Here is a 20,267-nt window from a genome sequence, read left to right on the forward strand (position 1 = left end):
AGGGTCAGAACAGGGAGCACACCGGGAGGGTGTGTGAAAAAGAAACAAGAAACGTTCTCTTTTAACTTTGCCTTCCCCTCATAGACTTCAGATGCTAGGAAAAACAATAGTAACCAAGGCCCTGCCTTAAAAAAATGAGGAATACAGTGAAGGGCTTTCGTTGCAGAGAGGGTACCACTGGAACCCCACCCACCCACCCAACTTCTGCAACGGTGTTTTCCTAGGACCAAGGCCCACCTACAACCACTTCAGACGAAAGGACTGATACTCACGGAATGCGTCCGGAGAGCAGCGATCGTCTTTGACAGCGCCATCTCCCAGAGCTCATCAATGTAGACTCTGTCCACCAAGCCCTGGCTTGTGTGCAGGACGTGGTCCTCAATGACGAAGAAGCTGCCAGAAGGGAAAAGAAGGGGAGGCTGTAAGGAGCCGAGCTCAGGTGTCCTTGAGTCCGCATGGAATTTGACAGAATCTGCAAGCTGGGTGGGCTCCTGCAAATCCATCTGGCAAGCCTACAAGTCGTGGGGAAGCCCCATCAGCAGCCTTGGTCCAGAGCTCTGGTTCGGGTGCACCATTGGGAGTTCATGGGTCTCCTCCACTTGCTCCAAGGCAGGGAAAAGCCTCACCTTGGGAAGCCACAGACAGAGCTGGAAAGCTTAAAGGGGGTTCAAAAGAATTCTCAGAGAATAAGGCTACCATTGGCTGCAAGCCGTGATGCTGTCTTGGAGGTGGGATTTCTCTGGAAGCCAGTCGATGGGAATCACCAGGGGGAGAGTGCTTCTGCACCCAGGTCCCATTAGGGCATCTGTCTGAAGCAAAGATCCCCAGTGTTGAAGCAATGATTCTTCAACATCAACTCTGCTGGACTGGTCATGTTGTGCGGATGCCTGATGAACGTCTTCCAAAGCAACTACTCTATTCCGAACTTAAAAATGGAAAGCATAATGCTGGTGGCCAACGAAAGAGGTTTAAAGACTCTTTCAAGGCAAATCTAGAAAAATGTAGTATAAACACCAACAACTGGGAAACACTGGCCTGCGAGTACTCCAGTTGGAGAACAGCCTTTACCAAAGGTGTCATGGACTGTGAAGACACTCAAACTCAGGACGCAAGGGAGAAATGTGCTAAGAGGAAGGCATGCTTGGCAAACCCTCACTGGGATCAACTCCTGTCCAGAAACCAATGTCCCCACTGTGGAAGGACGTGTGGATCCAATTGGCCTCCAAAGTCTCTTACGGACTCATTGTTAAAACCGTGTTTATGGAAGACAATCTTACTCGGCTACGAGGGATCACCAAAGAAGAAGAAAAAGAAGAAGGAGAAGGAGAAGAAAGATCTGCTTGACCACAGTGAAAACAGGATGCTGGGCTAGGTGGCGTGATCCAGCTGCAGGGCTCGCCTTATGTTCTTAGGACCATCTTTTCAGGCAACTTCCTCTAAATATGCACCTCTACTTAGCACTGCACTTGCAACTGGGCTTCAGACTCGTGTGTGTGTGTGTGTGTGTGTGTGTGTGTGTGTGTGTGTCCCTCGAGTCACACACTTGGCTCCTTTGCTCACATCTCCTATAATTATTTGCTCTGCAGGCCTTTTCCCACCGATGACCTGGGAAAGTCTGGTGAATGCACACTTCTCTGGCGTTTGAGAACTATGCCTCTCCTGATGCTGTGGCTTCTGTTAAACCTGAGCTCCATTCTGCTCCACAGCCGGGCCGAGAAATCCTTTGCGTCTGCCCCTGCGGGAGCACTGGCTCAGCACAGCAGCAGAAAGATCCCAAGAACCGGGGAAACCTCTGTGCTCTCATCATTCAGGATGTGGGAAGTCACACAGGAGGCATCTTGAACCCCAGGAGTCCCTGACAGGCGTCTTCTTGAAAACCTCCCCCCTCCCCCCAAAAAAGAGGTTCCACAGCCCCGCTTCCGATGGCAGCTGAAGACCCTATTCACTGTACACAAAATCTCTTTATTCTCAGCCTGCAAAATGTGTAAGATCTCTCTGCCCTCACAGGCATCATGCAAGGTTTGGGGCATTCAGACTCATTTAGGAAGCACTTGGTTCTCTTGCTTCAACCCCCTCCATGTAGGACTTATTAAAATGAGGAGTTTTTGCAGCATCTAAGCAGATGAAGAGAAAGAACAATACCTACCCTACAATCTGGTTGAAGTATTTCCGGTAGCCGCCCAATGTCTCATGCTGGAGGGGGAGAGAAATGGATCAAGATTAAAACGTGCTGAAAAGAGAAGGGAGCAACCTCAGATATCCAGAGGTTTGGTGGAGAAACCCTCAACCCCAGCCCAGCTCTGAACCGGAAACCTATTTAAGGGAGCCCACCTACCATGTTGGAGGGGGGCTGCAGCACCAGCCGGGCCTGCTTTCTCCTCTGCTTCCGGTAGTAGCTCTCAAAGGAATCTCGGGCACCCTGAGAAGAAGAGACCTGGTCAAGCTCCAGTCCTGAATGCCGCCACCTCCTGCCCAGAGAAAGCAGCTGCTCCCCAAAGGTGAAGAACTGAGACAAATCTGTTTTGAACATGACCAAGTAGAGATCTGAGCTCCTGAGTCTCTTGGACCTAGAATCCTGGAGATGGAAGGGACTCTGAAGGCCATCTAGTCCAACCCTCTGCGATGCAGAAATCTCATCAAACGCTTAATAGAAACAGAGTATATCCAAGGCTGACCATCCCCAAGCCTGGTTGCAGCAGGCAGTCCAGGGAAATGGACTTCCAAGATCTCATTCCTGGTCAGTTACCACCAAGTCTGCCCCCATGAGTGTATATGTGGAATTCATATTTTTTTTGCCCTGACATGCATCACTTTACATCACTTTGCTTATATTGAGCTGTATTTCCCATTTTACCACTTTACCACCTCACTGCTCATCCCTAACTCTTGATTGTTTATGAAGAAGTTAAAAAAACCCACAGGTCCCAATACTCCTCTTTGGTGGACTCTGCTTTCTACAGCTCTCCATTCATAGAATTGTCCCTTTCAATTTATTCCAACTCTCTGTTTCCTGCAACTTTTGTTGTCGTTTAGTCGTTTAGTCATGTCTGACTCTTTGTGACCCCCTGGACCAGAGCACGCCAGGCACTCCTGTCTTCCACTGCCTCCCACAGTTTGGTCATGTTGGCTGTTTGCAGTATGGTAGCGCTGCAGAGAGCTTGCTGGGGAGACCATGCATTAAAAAGGGACTCAAAAATAACTTAAACAAGGTTTTAATAAGAAAAACAAAAACTCCTTTTACACTAAATACATTAACAACCAAACCAGACCCAACCACCAACCCATCCCCCAGGGTAATGGGAGAGCTAGGTGCTGCTCCTTATATACTACACCCAAATGCTGACACACCTTAATCAAATACAACTCAGCAGCACCTGCTATGTTTCACAGCTGTAAAGCTGGGTCTCGTTATCTTGCTCTGGCCCTTGCTCTGGCCCCTTAAAGACATACACATCGGGTGGAACAATGATGAACCTTTACATTTAAAGAAACCATTCAACAGGTCAAACTCATGCTGGTACCTTCGAGAACACTCTCCAACCATCTCGTTTTCTGTTGTCCCCTTCTTCTTGTGCCCTCCATCTTTCCCAACATCAGGGTCTTTTCCAGGGAGTCTTCTCATGAGGTGGCCAAAGTCTTGGAGTCTCAACTTCACGATCTGTCCTTCCAGTGAGCACTCAGAGCTGATTTCCTTCAGAATGGAGAGGTTTGATCTTCTTGCAGTCCATGGGACTCTCAAGAGTCTCCTCCAGCACCATAATTCAAAAGCATCAATCCTTCAGCAATCAGCCTTTTTTATGGTCCAGCTCTCACTTCCATACATCACTACTGGGAAAACCATAGCTTTAACTATATGGACCTTTGTTGGCAAGGTGATGTCTCCTGCAACTTAACTAATTCCTAATCCACAAAAGGACCTCTCCTCTTATCCCTTGACTATCAAACTTTGGAGTCTTTTAAAAAGTACTTTGTCAAAAGCTTTTTGAAAGTCCAAGTGCACTAGGTCAAGTGGCTTGCCTCTATCCATATGCATGTTGACACCCTTGAAGAACTCCAAAAGATTCATGAGACAGGACTTGCCTTTGCTTCAGCAAGGCTTCTTCTTCATTATGCTTGGTTATTTTATCTTCAACAATCCTTTCCACCAGTTTTCCCAAGACGGATGTTAAGTTAAGTGGCCTTCAATTTCCAAGATACCCCCTGGATCCCTTTTTAAAACTGTTGTTACGTTGGCTACATTCCAGTCCTCAGATATGATGGCTGATTCAGGGACAAGTTTCATATTTTCGTAAGAAGATCTGCAATTTCGCTTTTTTCCTTGGGAACTGCTGGATGGGTGCCATACAGACATGGCGATTTGGACGTTGGCATTTTGACTGTCCGGCCTAGAAGTTCATCTCTCTCCATCCCCACAATCTGCCTCAATCTCTCGGACTCCCTTCCTGCAAAAGGACGTTCAGGCACTGGGATCTGCCCTGTATCTTTCGCCATGAAGGCAGCCCCCAAACTTGGAAGCCCTTCGCTGCAGACCCCACTCTGCCCAGCCCTGCAGCCACCAGAAAGGCAGTCTGAGGTGGGGTGGGAGATGGGGGGATTCTCCTGCCTCATCCACTGGGAACAGCGGCTCCATGTTTTCCTAATCAACCCGACTCCAAGGAACTAAAGGCCTCTTTTCCATTTAAATCTCCCTCTCCCTCCCTCTCTGTGGGTAAGAGAGCAGCGAGAAAGTTCCTTAAAGCCTTTCATTTCCCCTGTCTGGCTGCAGCTGGAGTTCCCCTTTTAACTGCCTGGCCAGGGGAAGTGAAGACAGTTTTATATAGGGGGAAACTCTAAGGGCTGCTTTAATATGTTTGCATGTGAAGAGGGGAGCCCTTTTCATACGGCTCACTAATGAGGGTCAGCGGGATATCACACTTCGCCATCTGGCTCATTTGCACAGCGGGGCAGAGGCTGGCCCTACCCTTGCGCAAGGGCCAGAGCTGAAAGGCTAAAAGGGTGGTCAAGAGATGCCCCCTACTGGCCACATCCTGGAATGGCCACCACCCCGGCATCAGTACCGGGCAGAAGGGTCCCCTGCGCCGCCTGATGCCATGGCTGGAAGGGAGATGGATACGGAGGGGAGACTGTGGTGAGCATCAGTGCCATGGGAAGAAAGGAAGTCACTGAATCATAGAATTGTAGAGTTGGAAGGGACCCCGGGGTCATCTATTCTAACCCACAGTAATGAAGGAATCTCAACTAAAGCATCCTGGCCAGGTGGCCATCCAACCTCTGCTTAAAAACCTCCAGGACCACCTCCTGAGGGAGTCCGTCAAGCAGCTCTTACCACCAGAAAGTTCTTTCTGATGTCTTCCTTTGCACAGCATGTGGATAAGCTACGGAACTCCCTGCCACAGGAGCAGTGATGGTCACCAACAGGGGTGGCTTTGAAGAGGATTGGACAAATTTGTGGAGGAGAGGGCTAGCGATGGGTTTACTGGCCACAGTGGTTCTGCTCTGCCCTCCAGAGCTGGAGGCAACGATGCTTCTGAATTCCAGTTCCTGGAAACGGCAGGAAGGGAGAGGGCTCTTGGGCTTGGATCCTGCTTGCAGATTTCCCATTGGGGCATCCAGTTGGCCTCTGTGAGGACAGGATGGTGGGCTATGTGGGTTGATGGCCTGATCCAGTAGCCTCTTCTTCTATTCTTATATAAGAAAGCAAAGCAGTCACAATCAAGTGCCCTTCTGCACTCCCCTTTGGACTGCTGCTGTTCCTCTCCCACTTTGCCTCTTCCCTGGACTCCTCCCCACACATTTCCCACCAGGACAGCCCCTCCCTCCAGAGTCCTTAACCCACTTGTCCCTTCAAGCTCCCTTTTTCAAGGCCCCACTCTTGAGCAGATGCCCCAGCCCCACAGCCCTTGTGTGAGTTCATAGCACCACACGGGCCTGGACAGAGGGAGTAAGGAGCTCAAGACGGATGGCTGCTCTGGCCAGCATCTCTGGGTCTCCACTGTGCAGCTGTGCCCTTGGGCTTCCTTAAACACTTCCCTCGGCCTCCAAAAACCAAGCTGAGACTCCTGCATTGGCTGGGGGTTGGACTGGATGACCCCTGGTAGTCTCTACAATTCTATGATTCTAAGTCCTGGTATAGAGGCCCTTCCCTGCTTGAGGCCAGCAGTCTGGGCCTCTCTGCCCCTCTGTGACAAAGAGCCTTCTCCACTGCCCATTTCGCTAGTGGAGCAGCCCCTTAGGCCTGGGTTTGTCTTGGCAAGCACAGGCCTGACCCAGGGGAGCTTCTCCTCGGAGGGCTTGAGAGCAGACAGCAAAGAGGAGGCTGAAGGGGCCTGGGCTTTCGAAGCAGCCGAACCCCATTCGTAATGGGTCTAGCCCCTGTTCACAGATGCCCGCCCTCCTCCCTAATGTATAAAATGAATTTAAAGCCCTCCTTGATGGTCAGTCCTTGTGCAGTCCAAAGCACTGCTAGCTCTGCCAAGGGTGGCTTTAACTGATCGCCACTTTCCACAAACTTGGAGGCAGGATTTTAAACAGGCAGGCCACATAAGACCATGGAGGTGCCAAGGGGAAAGGTACATGCCCACACACAGAAACAGTGCATTCTACAACCCAATATGATAAAGTTTTCTAATGTATATGAGGATTATTTGCACATTTTAAAAAGTTTTTTTTTTAAGTTTTTTTTTTTAAAAAAAACCCACACGTTTCACACACACTCTTCGTAAACACACACCTTGGCACTGATCCGGAGTGCACAAGCGAGGAGCTTGTTACAGACACCAAAAGGTGCACTACATGCACTCTGCACAGAAAGCACAGGCTCTGTGAACTGTTCCTCCTGGGACCTGGCAGAAGGCAGTGGGAGATTTCCTTGCTTCTGAAGACAACTAGTTGCAATGCGTGTTAGACACTGCAATAAAAGTCTATTTTCTGAGCTTTAAGGTCACTTCCAGGTGACCTTTTTATTGAGCCTTCATCCTGATTTGTATGCGCAGAGTTTGCAAGGAGGTTAGACCCCACGTCGGCTGTTTACTGAACATTCATTTCCTCGTATCCACATCATCTTCCCCCGGACAAGATGAATCTGGTATTTAAGTCAAGGGTATTACATGCGCTGGAAGGGGGAGGAGAAGAGAAGTCTGGGAACTTTTGTTCTCTTGCCAGAACCTCTGGCGACCCAAGGAACACATTTTATGATTTAAGAGATAATTATGACATACAAACGATGTGCAGGACAACTCCAATTTCACATGGCAAGCAGGCTGTCCTTTTCCTGTGCAGCCCAAACTCCAAGGCTCAAAGCCCAAGAGCTAACGCAGAAGGTGCATTTTCCTGACTCCTGGAGGTCATTTGTTTCGCCCTAAGCCACAGAAATCAGGAGAGTCCCACAGGAACACACCCCGACACACCGGCTGTGTGCCCACTTCAATTACAAATCACTGCAGGGAAATGGGGGGCGGGGAGGTTAATCTTCCTTCACAAACCTACCCAGGACAACTGAATTCATAAGAAGGCCACATTTTGAAAGCTGTTCTTAAGAGGGGCTGCGAACAAGGCCCCTTTCTTCCGATGATAGGCAGGGTGCCAGCCCTGTCTGCCCTTTCCTTCTGCATTAACGCTCCTCCAATGACTAGGAACAGATGCCAATTCAAGTGCCCTGGGAGACCCAAAGCCCCCAGAGCCTTAAAGCCCAGCACATTCTCGTCCTCAAAGGACAGCAGCTGAAGCAGAGCCCTGAAGGTCTCTCCTCCTGCCAGAGAGAAGAGCGCAAAAAGACAAGAGATGCTCAGTGGCCCACTAGGTCCTGTTCTGACAGCAGCCAACCAGATGCCTCTTATGGGATACCCGCAAGTAGGACCCGAGTGCAAGAGCAACTCTCCCCTCCTGGGATTCAGAAGCACCGCCGCCTCCCAATTGTGTAGCCCCTCCTTGCTAGTGGCCATGGCTGACCCTCCCCTCCATGAATTTGTCTAAACCTCTTTTCAAGCCATCCTGGTTGGTGGCCATCATTGCTTCTTTGGGGAGGAACTTCCGTAGTTTACTCTGCACCGTGTGAAGGACTTTGTTTTGTCTTTGCTCCATCTTCCAACATGCAACTTCATTGAACGTCCACCAGTCAAGGCATGGAGGGTGGCCCACGGCCCAAATGCACTCCTCCCCTTCTCATGCTGCTGCCTGCAGATTCCAAAGTCAGTGGGCATCATTGCCGCGTGGCCTTTCCTCTGCTTGCCATCTCTGGAGATACGAACAGCAACTTAGTCTGCGCAACACACAATCTATTAATTCTAGGCGTTACAAGGGATTCTGCAACTGGTCCTGCTCCCCAGCGACTGCTTCAGTGGTTGAAGCAGAAGGGGCTACGTGCTGAATGGTGCCCTAACTTGCAAAGTCAGGATCCAGAAAAGGGATTTGCCCAGATCAGTTAGGTTTTCGTCACACAGAGGAAAGGAAATCCACAGGCGGGAGTGGGGAACATGTGTGTCTTAGAAGCCATGCAACTAAAATGACAGGGGTTCCCCAGCGGGCACTGGGCCTCATCTTCCCCACTTTTGCACATCTTCAGGCAAGTGACCTCACCTCTGTGACGGCTTCTCTCCAAAGCGCTTGGCAAAGCCAGCGGCCAAAGCAGCCAAGCTCCATCCCAGCCTCAACACAGAGGGACGAGGCTCACATGAGTCAGGCCAATGGGCTGCAGCTATCAAATTCCTGGAAGGCCAGACCCCGGCCAAATGCACTTTGCTGAGCACGCTGCAAAATGCGGCTAATATCTGGCCCGTATCAGATCAGGAGAGGGACTGCAGTCAAAAGTGTCAGGCATTTTTCAGTTGCTTTGAGTTGGCTGTAAGAAGCACAATCACTGAAAGCTCTGTGCCAGATGGGGCCCCTCCAGATGTTGTCGAACTACAACTCCCGCCAGCCCCAGCAAACATGGCCAAGAGCCAGGGGTTCTGGGAGTTGTGCTTCAGTGACATCTGGAGGGCCAGGGGTTCCCCACACCTGAAATCACCGTTGACTCTTCTCTCCCCACTGCCGAGATATAACTGCTGTCTATCCAGACAGCACAACTGCACACGGAAATGCGATGTGTCCACTGTTAGCTGGATGTGCACATCCAAAATCAAGGGCCCCGGAAGAGGGCACATGAGCCAGAAGAAGGCCCCAAGCATCGCTCACCCTCTGCCTTGTGAACAGCCTTGAAAACGAGTGCTGGATACCAATCATTTCTCTGTATTTAAAGAGACACGGGTGCATCCTGGAGGAAGAATGGCAATCCACAGATAAAACCACCAGCAACTGTTCGAATCACTGAGACCCAGGAAAGCTGGTTGCAGAAGAGCAGCAATGCACAGCCCCCAAAGCACAGACACAGGCAAGAAATGAACCCCAAGGAAGGAGGAAGCGCAGGACACAGAAAGGGCTGAGAGGAAGAGGCCTCGGGATGGGTTCTGGTGAACCCACGTGAACTTGTCTTTTCTCAAGTCAGAGCACTGACCCACCCAACTCATGGCTGTCGAGCCTGAGGGGCACTTGCTCCCCAGGCTCTCAGACGGGGCTCTTTGCAGCCCATCTTGGGAGATGCTGCCAGGGATTGAGCCCAAGTCCTTCTCCATATGACCCATGTGCTCTCCCAATGAGCTACAGCCCTTCTCATTGGTTCCTTCTCCCTCTTGCCCCGCCCAGACCAGCCAATCCCACACCTTTGAAGCAAAGGAGGAGAAGCCTTCGTTAGAATATCAAGTCATTCTCTGGAAACTCCCTCACCCAGGACATCCTCTCTCACCTCCTGGGCTTCGCTCCTTCTGCTCCCTTCCGCCCACCAATATCCCACCAGGAGTGGGCCTTGGAAACAGAGTGCTGTATGCAAGGCCAACATTTGAGACCCTCCCTGCCTGCAGACTGTCTGGCCAGAGTGGTGCATGCTCTATTTATCTCTCGCTTGAACTACTGCATTGCGCTCTATGTGGGGCTACCTTTGAAGGGGACCCGGAAACTGCAATTAATCCAGAATGCGGCAGCTAGACTGGGGACTGGGAGTGGCCGTCGGGACCATATAACACCGGTCCTGATAGACCTACATTGGCTCCCAGTACGTTTCCGAGCACAATTAAAAGTGTTGGTGCTGACCTTGAAAGCCCTAAACGGCCTCAGTCCAGTATACCTGAAGGAGTGTCTCCACCCCCATCATTCTGCCCGGACACTGAGGTCCAGCGCCGAGGGCCTTCTGGCGGTTCCCTCCCTGAGAGAAGTGAGGTTACAGGTAACCAGGCAGAGGGCCTTCTCGGTGGTGGCACCTGTCCTGTGGAACGCCCTCCCATCAGATGTCAAGGAAATAAACAACTATCTGACGTTTAGAAGACATCTGAAGGCAGCCTTGTTTAGGGAAGCTTTTAATGTTTAATAGGTTATTGTATTTTAGTGTTCTGCTGGAAGCTGCCCAGAGTGGCTGGGGAAACCCAGCCAGGTGGGCGGGGTATAAATAATAAATTATTATTATTATTATTTGACACACAATCCAGGCCTTGTGGTGCCTTCCCAAAGCCAGGTAAGAGAGGCCCTGGGCTTTGGGAAGGGGGTGCAAGGCTCTGGAGCCCTCCAGCCTCCCTCCCCAAGGTGGGCAAGCACTAACGGCTTTGGGAAGGAGGCCGTAAGGCTTCCCTTGCCCCTGCGCCCTGGGTGGGGGAACCAGTCGCACGGCCCTAAATCTGCCTCTGGTAGGGAGCCTCGCTAGGGCAGGGTGAGAAACCTGTTCAGGTCAACTCAAATCATTATTTTCAAACTCTTTCCCTGACTGTGCCAAGGGGCTGCTGGTGTTTGGACAGCAGCTGCAGAAGCCGCCGAGCTCTTTTCCCTTTTCCCTTCTGCCTGCTCTCCCTGTTGAGTCTCGGGAGACTCACAGGCTGCTTGTGAACCAGTCTGCAAGGAGGAATTGCCGCTGTCTGCAATGGGAGCGATGTCACACCCCTGTGAGAAACCAAGCCACCAGGTTTTGTGAGCCATAGGGCAGGGGCAAACTGGGGGCAGTGGGGGGGGAGAGAATGCGAGAGAGAAATAAAGCTCTGGCAGCGGTTGCTCCCCAGATTCCATTAGCCCCCAACCCAAAGCGGTTATCGCAGGTCACTGACACTTGTTCATTCTAATGGCTTTTCCTGTGCCCTTATCAATGCGGCACACAAAGCATCTCCCTTCGGCCGTTCCCTATGATCTCAGCCCCGTGTTTACAGCTATCTAACTCCACCAGGCACCGCTAGGTCAGCCAAGTCAGGACAGGAGGCGCAGAGACAGGCCAGGGCAGGCTGAAGGAGGGGGGTGGAGAGAGACAGAGAGACAGATGGAGACGGAGAAGGAGGAGAACATACGGAGAAGAAGCTCTGCTTTCTAGTTTTGCCAGTCCCGGGACATAGCTGTAAACAGCCACAATGTCCATAGAACCACTGAATTGCAGAGTTCGAAGGGACCCAACCTTGGAAATGCAGGAAGGAAAGGGGTGGGCTGGGTCCCCACAAAAGGAATGGACGGACAGATGGACAGAGAAGGGGTCTTGAGGGGATGTTTGAGCAGAGGCATGCCTGGTAAGACCCTCCAAGTAGGTCTATCTTGGGAACAGGCGGAGGGTGGAAGGAAGAGCGTTACAGATGCTGGTCATGAACTGGCTGCCCTCTTTCACACGCAAGGCACCCTCCATCAATCCCTTGGGTACACGTGGGGCACTTTCACCGCGTGCCTTTGGCATCATCACGCAGTGCTGCTGCCTTCCTGTTCCATGGTACCCCTACAATAGGGGGGGATTAACCCCTCTTGCACACAAGGGGCACCCCACATGAACCACATTACCATTCCCCAAATGGTACCTACATGACTGACCCAAACCAAGAGATTGCCACTGAAGAACGCAAGAAGAGCCTGTTGGATCAGGCCCGTGGCCTGTCTAGTCCAGCATCCTGTTCTCACAGGGGCCCAGCAGATGCCTCAATGAGAAACCAGCAGGAGCAGGACTCTCCCCTCCTGTGGCTTCCAGAAACTGAGATTCAGAAGCATTTCTGCGTCCAACCGTGGAGGCAGAACAGAGCCATCCCAGCTAGGAGCCATCCATAGCCCATGACTTACAAAAACATGAGGAAGTCTGATCCTCCGGCTTCGACATGAGCATCCTCATGCCACCCATTTTGTCAGAGCAAGGAGCCCCCTGCTCTGAGGCTCACGAGACACAAAACTTGCCTGCTGCGGACCGGAGGGACCCTGAAAAGTGTGTGGTAGAGGCAGGGGGCCAGAGGAGCAGTCTGGGGGTGGGGGCAACCATTTATGGCGTTTGGCACCACCCGCAAGATAGGAGCCAGGGCAGGGGGAGGAGGAAGGATCAGGGCAGTCCGAGATGGAGGCAGGCATGCAAGATGCAGCAGAGGAAGAAGAGACTGCTCAGGCGAGGGATGGCCCAACAGACCCTCCACCATTCCCCACCCCACCACCTTCCAGAACCAGGAGGGGCTTGAAGATCAAAAATGGCTTTCCTAGAGGTGGAGTCTCAGGTTGTGCGTCTGTGACCCATCAGATGAGGGTCCATAAGCTGCAACTGCCCCACAGGGCGTAGAGCTGTGGACAGCTGCCTGGAGGCTAGAAGCCTGTGTGCACATGTATAACTGGAGCATCGTGGAAGCTGCTGCGAGTGAGTTCTTGGCTGGTGGTGCGCAGCACCCTGCCACTCACTCGGCTTGTAGGTATTGATAAGGCACATTATCGATTTGATTCCCTATGACCCTGAGTGCTCACTAGAAGGACAGATCCTAAAGCTGAGGCTCCAAGACTTTGGCCACCTCATGAGAAGAGAAGACTCCCTGGAAAAGACCCTGATGTTGGGAAAGATGGAGGGCACAAGGAGAAGGGGACGACAGAGGACGAGATGGTTGGATAGTGTTCTCGAAGCAACCAGCATGAGTTTGACCAAACTGTGGGAGGCAGTGGAAGACAGAAGTGCCTGGCGTGCTCTGGTCCAGGGGGTCACGAAGAGTCGGACATGACTAAACGACTAAACAACAAAATGACCGAGAAGATCCTGAGTGAAGATTCTGCACCGACCAGAAGAGAGAGCGAGAGTCCTTGCTGGAGTTTGCTGTCCCCAGTCATGTGAGAGTCCACTCTCTGTTCACCACAGCCTGACCCTGGTTTGCTTCTGCCCCCCCCTCCCGCTGCCGCCTGCCCTTCCTGCCAAAGTTCAGCACTTCCTGGAAAGTCTCCATGCCTGTTTGATATTGTACGTTGCCTCCGCTGGTGAAGGAAGAAGGATTTACAGGTGCCTGGCCCTGCCTCCAAGACCATGACCGAGCGCTGACCTTGTGTTACAATACGTGAACTCCTACCCTGCTGATAAGGAGGACTGGCAGATAGAAGCAGGATTTTTTTTCCTTTTTCAAATAATCCTTTGGGAACTTACAAGCTGCTCAGCCATAAAAGTGAGGTGACAGGAAGGTCGGGTTCACTAAAAATAATAAATATTGCTGTATTTATTCAAAGTGGGCCTTTTCAACTGCAGGCTAAGCACTTAGATAACGCTATTGTAAATGACAAATATTTGCATTTCTTAGAACTGTTACGTTATGATCCTTCCGGCCGGAGCCGATGTGAACATTTTCTCTGGTGCCTGCCTGGCCGCTGAGACCGCACACTCCGAGAGCACAGCCTCAAAAGCTGTTCAGGAATGAGCCACCGGTCAAGGGAAGTGGACAGCTGCCCTCCCAGGTCATTCTCAGGCCAGGCTCAATTGCTGTGCGATACACACCGTGGAGAAGGACCCCTTTGGTTCTCTGCCTTTTGACTGAAAGCAGATTTGTGCATTCTTGACATCCATTCTTTTGAGGCTGTGTCCCAAGGGAGCACCCCCAAACAGGGAGATGTACCCGTTAGTCGGTCTCTAGAAACACATGCAGAAAAACCTCTGTGGTCCTGTATTCCATGGTGGGCAAGCTACCAGACCGTGCACTTTGAGATCACATGGAAGGAACGAAGAAGGAACTTGGATTTAGCTCAGAGTTCCACCTCTGACCCAGGGCGTAGGGCTTCAGGACATTAACAGAGATGCTCAGGAACTTTGGCACCTGCGAGACACACCTTCACCTGCTCAAACCGCAAGAGTAACACAGTCTTACTATGGTCTAGACCACTGAGCCTCTTGGGCTTGCCGATCAGAAAGTTGGCGGTTCGCATCCCTGTGGTAGAGGGGGCTCCCATTGCTCTGCCCCAGCTCCTGCCAACCTAGCAGTTCAAAAACATGCCAGTGCAAGTAGATAAATAGGTACTGCTGTGACGGGAAGGTAAATGGCATTTCCATGCGCTCTGGTTTCCATCACGGTGTCCCATTGCCCAAGAAGCAGTTTAGCCCTGCTGGTCACATGACCCAGAAAGCTGTCTGTGGACAAACGCCGGCTACCTCAGCCTGAAAGCAAGATGAGTGCCATACCCCATTGTCGCCTTTGACTGGACTTAACCGTCCAGGGGTCCTTTACCTTTACCTTTCACAGGATTAAAAGAGGAGCCCACGAGCAGAAGGTCAGAAAAGTCCCTAGGAGCAGCAACATTAGCACCCTGGAGGAAAAATGCACCATACCACAATCTGAACAGAAGCACAATACTCCAGGAAAGAAAGCCTTGGCCCACGAGTGTCATTCCTGAACAGGCACAGCATCCTGTGTTGGGGGCGGGGGATCCCTCTGGCCAGTGAAGGGTCTTCAGGTGCCACTTGGTGAAGGAGAATCCACCCAGATCCCCCATCCCTTATACAGCAAGACTATTTCGAACGTTAACATTTAGCCCCTGTACAATTTTGGTCATTTCCCTGTGACGATTGCTACTGCTTGGGGATGGGGCACAACAGCAACTGACTTGAGCCCGAGTTCCCCCCTTCCTCCTCACAAGAAGAGGCTTTAAAACTCCAGAGCGACTCTACAATCTTGCCGTAAAAGTTTCAATGGATCTTGAGAGGTTGTTTGGCCTAAATTATGCTGGATGAGTCAGACTTGCCTTTGAAGAATGTGTCAGACGCAGCCATGTCTGCCTCCCGGCAGGAATGCAGGACGATAATCAGCATGTTTGCTATAACACAGCAGGGACTTTATGACAGGAGGCAAGAAGGCAATGGCTACTTCTCCTATAAGCATGACTCTGATGAAGAGGGGGGCAATCCCTCGGATGGGACCCCTTCCCCGAGGACAAGGAGCCATGCTCTCATGCAGAGGATACTTAGAGGGGTCCCAACAGTGGGTGATTTTTAGGTGGATAAGATAGTTGGGTGTGTGATGGGCACACAGGCCGCAAGGTGAATTTGCTGCCTGGCAGGAAGACTGTGGGTCTCGCTCCTTGCCTAGATAGCCTGGTAGATACTGCTGTGCAGAAGGCAGTGGTCCTGGTGCACATTGGTACCAACGACATGGGGAAATGTACTCTAGAGTTCCTGGAAGCCAAATTGAGGTTACCGGGTAGGATCCTGAAAGCCGGGTGCTCCAAGGTAGCTTTCTCTGAAATGCCACTGGGTCTGTGTGCAGAGCCAGCAGACAGGGGCAGGTGTGCAGTCTCAATGCATGGATAAGACGATGGCGTCAGGAAGGGAGGGGACGGGTCTGGATTTGTTTCTGAGGCAAGCAAGGCCTGTGCATAAGGGACGGGCTCCACCTGAACCAGGACGGAACCAGAATGTTGGCGCTTAAAATCCAAAAGGGGGCAGAACAGCTTTTAGACTTGATTGTGAGGAGTGGAGGGGATAAGAGCTGTGGAGGGTCCGGATCAGAAGAAATCTTGGGATGGAATTGGGGGGGGGGGGAATGAAAATTTGAATGGGGGAGTTGTAGAACTAGGCACTGAGAGTGCAGGTACCCAGGAGAGCAGTAATGTTGCTCTGCAAATCTATGGTGTGGCTGCATTTGGAACGCTGTGTATAGTTCTGGCTGCATCTCTTCACGAGGACTTGGAAAAGGTTCCGAAAAGGGGAACCAGAATGCTCAGTGGGGTGGAGAACCTCCCCTATGAGGAAACGTTATAGCATTTGGGACTTTTCTCTAAACTAAGGTCCCAAGAGGTAGCTCAACCAGTAGAACATGAGACTCCCAAGGTTGTGGGTTCGAACCCCACATTCGTTGAAAAGATTCTGCATTGCAGGAAGTTGGGCTAGATGATCCTCATGGCGCCTTCTAAATCTGTAATTCTATATCCATGACAAAAATCATGTCAGGGGAGACATGATAAGAGTGTACAAAATTATGTGTGCCATGGGGAGAGTGGGCAGAGATAACAGCAGAACTCACGGACATCGGACCAAGTTGAACGTTGGACGATACAGGACAGACCAAAAAAGAAAAGACCCTTTTCCCCATACAGATCATAGTTCATCTATGGAACTGGCCCCACAGGAGGCAGTGATGGCCACCAATCTGGATGGATTTAAGAGAGGATTACACAAATTCCTGGGGAGGGCAATTGAGGGCTCCTAACCAGGGGGCTCTGCTCTGCCTCCACGGCCAGAGGCAGCAATACTTCTCAATGTCTGTCGCTGGAAACCACAGGAGGGGAGAGAGGCTCTTGTTGCCCCGTCCTGCTGGCAGATTTCCCATTGCAGCATCTGACTGGCCACCAGTCTTATCTTGCTTTTTTGTCTTATCTTGCTATGGCTGTAGGCTAATGCAATAAAGGTTTGATGATGACTGGCCACCGTGAGAAGAGGACCCAGGACCAGGTGGGCCACGGACCTCATGCAGCCTGTTAATTCTGTTCTTATGCGATCCCAGAAACAGAGCGAACCAAAGGTGATTTGGCTTTACCAAAACTAAAACTAAAAATGCAGCAACCCCCCCCATACCTTCCAAATCACCCTTTGTCAGGAAAAAAACCCAATGTTTTATGCAAAACACACCAAAAAAATCTACAAGAGAGAGGGGGCTGGTAATCACCTAGCAACTTCTCAAAGATTCCAGACCATCTTTTGACATTTTTCCAAGGAGAGATGGCAGATCACTTACCAATACTGAATAGATGTGCAGACAGCGGTAGACGGGGGAGAAGTCCACCAAATCCTGGGCACCGGGCACCTAAGGCGATATGAACAGAAACACCCAGGTCAGCTGAAACATGGATACATTTCTGGTGACATGTACTAGGCTGAGTGGTGGGGAGAAAGAGGAGGTGAGAAGCTGTGGTGGAAGTCAGGAGGGAGGCAGGGGGGTCACAAAACAAGTCCTCCAGAAATGCCTCTATCTGGGGGGTATAAGAAGTCCACCTTAAGGCTGGTTACATTACCACCTATCCAGAAAGAAACCTGTGTGCCAAAAGCCCCATGGATTGTCAGGGATTATTAAACTTCTCGCCGCTCACCTCAACCTCCAGTTTGGAGAGGGACAGGACAAGGCGGGGGGAACCAGGAGGCAAAGCAAGTTCGGGGGGTGTCATTCCACAAGGACTGACCCTTGGAGAAATTAAATGCCGGCAAAAGCAAACCTGAAGGAGCATCTCCACCCCCATCATTCAGCCCGGACACTGAGGTCCAACTCCGAGGGCCTTCTGGCGGTTCCCTCCCTGTGAGAAGTGGGATTACAGGGAACCAGGCAGAGGGCCTTCTTGGTAGTGGCACCTGCCCTGTGGAACGCCCTCCCACCAGATGTCAAAGAGAAGAAAAACTACCAGACTTTTAGAAGACATCTGAAGGCAGCCCTCTTTAGGGAAGTTTTTAATGTTTCATGTTTTATCTCTTCTTTTTCTTCTTCTTCTGTTGGGAGCCACCCAGAGTGGCTAAGGAAACCCAGCCAGATGGGAAACCCAGCCAGATGGGAAACCCAGCCAGATGGGTGGGGTATAAATAAATTATTAGTATTAGTATTAGTATTAGTATTAGTATTAGTATTAGTATTCTGTTGGGAGCCACCCAGAGTGGCTAAGGAAACCCAGCCAGATGGGCGGGGTATAAATATATTATTATTATTATTATTATTATTATTATTATTATTATTAGCCAAGTTTGGTCAGCCCAGCAGCTCCCAGAAGGTCATGAGGAAGGATTCTGCCTCTCAGCCTCCTGGAAGTGCCAAGGACTGAAGGTGGGCAGGTGGTCTCCCAAGGGGCTCCGGCCCTTCCCCATTGGCACAACACTTCCCAGACTTAATTCTGACAGCAGGAAGAAAGGCTCCTGCTCCCCAAAGAACCTCCTCCCTTGCTGACGCACCCTTTCGGGCCCCCCTGCTCCAACGTCAGTTTCATCACCAAGGACAGCACCCACTGCCGGTTCCTGAACGGAGTCTCACTTGTGCACAGCTCGGTCCTTCTCAGGTCCTTGGTTGCCAGCGCCCTCCTCTCACGTGAGTGAAGACGGGCAGAGATCAGGAGCAGCACACTCTCCGTCCCTGCCCCAGCTCTGTGGGAAACTCCCCACCCCTAAGCCCTGACCGAAGGCGCAGGATGAGGCCACCACCTCTCCAGGTCTGGTCAACGCCTGAAGGGAAGGACCTATTGGGAGCCACATGGGCGCTGCCATGGATTTGGGATGGGAAGAAAGGTGGAATGCCAATTTAAAAAACTCAGTGATGTCAATAGCAAAGGTCGTCTGCTCATGAAGGTGGCTGGAGGAAGGCGGAAGTGTAGCTGCCCTCTGACACTGCTGCTGAAACAATTAGAGCTTGGGAGTTTGCCTTTTATGGCCTCGCATTATTCTAAACTCACGCTGCAAACCCCCTTCGATGGCCGAGCGCTTTGGGGAAGGGTTGCGGCTCAGCAGAAGAGAGAGTGCGTGTTGCATACATATATTCACAGTTTCACAAGGGTCAGGGAGCAGGCAATGCAAAAGGCTTTTCTCTGCCTGAGACCCAGAAAGCCACAGCCAGTCACAGCAGGCAATCCCGGGCATCTTCCTGTGCTTCCAAGGGTGGCACCCTTGCTGAGGGTCAAGGGTGCAGCTCAGTGGTTGCCTGCAGAAGGTCCCAAGCCCACTCTCAGGATCTCGGGGGGGGGGGGCAGCAAAAGGACTCCTCTCTGCCTAAGGCCCCAGGCCGCTATGCCAGCTGAGCTGGACCAGCCTTTCCAACCTGCTGCCTTCCACACACAACTCCTGGAATCTGAAACATCAGCTGAGGTCAACTGGCGGGGGTTGTAGCCAAAAGCACCAGGCTAGCTTGGTACAGGGAACGTGGGTGGCGATGTGGTCTCAACCACTGAGCCTCTTTGGCTTGCCCATCAGGAGGTCGGCGGTTCAAATCCCCGCGACGGGGTGAGCTCCCGTTGCTCGGTCCCTGCTCCTGCCAACCTAGCAGTTTGAAAGCACGTCAAAGTGCAAGTAGATCAATAGGTACTGCTCTGGCGGGAAGGTAAACGGCATTTCCGTGCGCTGCTCTGGTTCACCAGAAGTAGCTCAGTCATGCTGGCCACATGCTGTACATCGGCTCCCTCGGCCAATAAAGTGAGATGAACGTGCAACCCCAGAGTCAGTCACGACTGGACCTAATGGTCAGGGGTCCCTTTACCTTTACCTTTAGCTTGGTACAAGGCAGCTCCCCAGTGCTTGAGAGCTGCAGGCAGGCATTAAACCACCTCCTTCGTGGGGGGCACTCCAAGACAGCGTCTCTCTTTTGGGTCATAAAGCAGAATCATGGAATTGTAGAGTTGGAAGGGTCCAAAGGGTCATCTAGTTCAACCTCCTGCAATGGGTCAAGTGGCGGTTCTTCTGATTAATGGCTTCCCAGTGGCCGCATGGCTCTGCCTTCCTCAAATGCAACAGCACCCACACATTTCCACTGCTGTCCAGTCTCAGTCAGACCTTTCTCCACCTGGCAATTGATTCCTCCTAGATTCGCTGCACCACAGCCAATCCGTCCCTATGCCTCTCTTCCTCCTCCTCCTCCCCCCCTGCTGGAGAAAATGCTTTGAATCCAAACCAGTTTTCTGAAGAGGGGAGAAGCTGTCCTCTTTTCAGGAGCACTTTCCCCTCAGCAGACCCTTCAGCGGGTGGCGGGGGAGGCTCCCTGTAGAATTACAACAACCCTCTTTGAAGGCATCAATCAGCTGGCTGCTACAGAAAGTGCATCTTCAAAGGAGGCTGCTGTAACCACTAATCAGTGGTCCGTGAGACTTCCGCTGAACGATGGCAGGTGCCAATCATCTGGTGCCTCTGTGACATCAGGGGACTGACCTGTGAGGGTTCCCATCTGCTTTTCGGAGTTGGCCTGCAAGGGGTAGGGAAGGATCTGACCCACCAGCCAGACCTAGCTCTCCACCCCGCCATGGGGTCTATCCTTATCTGTACAGGGCTC

General features: G+C 51.6%; 1 protein-coding gene and 1 long non-coding RNA gene across 4 annotated transcripts in view; one reads left to right on the top strand and one right to left on the bottom strand.

The window, feature by feature from the left end:
• Positions 1-20,267, top strand: part of LOC128420616 (uncharacterized) — a 393,346-nt gene that overhangs the window by 179,291 nt on the left and 193,788 nt on the right. The gene's annotated exons all lie outside the window — the stretch shown is intronic.
• The window catches only part of EXOC6B (exocyst complex component 6B), a 208,320-nt gene that overhangs the window by 86,705 nt on the left and 101,348 nt on the right, over positions 1-20,267 (bottom strand). For all 3 annotated transcript variants that reach the window (XM_053402250.1, XM_053402249.1, XM_053402248.1), the window contains 4 exons: positions 16,995-17,063; positions 2,336-2,419; positions 2,147-2,193; positions 273-393 (listed from right to left, as the gene is read on the bottom strand). In XM_053402250.1, coding sequence (XP_053258225.1) covers positions 273-393; positions 2,147-2,193; positions 2,336-2,419; positions 16,995-17,063 — 321 coding nt within the window. The remainder of the gene's footprint in view (positions 1-272; positions 394-2,146; positions 2,194-2,335; positions 2,420-16,994; positions 17,064-20,267) is intronic.

The sequence above is a fragment of the Podarcis raffonei genome, chromosome 9 (assembly GCF_027172205.1).
Source record: "Podarcis raffonei isolate rPodRaf1 chromosome 9, rPodRaf1.pri, whole genome shotgun sequence".
NCBI classification, from domain to species: Eukaryota; Metazoa; Chordata; class Lepidosauria; order Squamata; family Lacertidae; genus Podarcis; species Podarcis raffonei.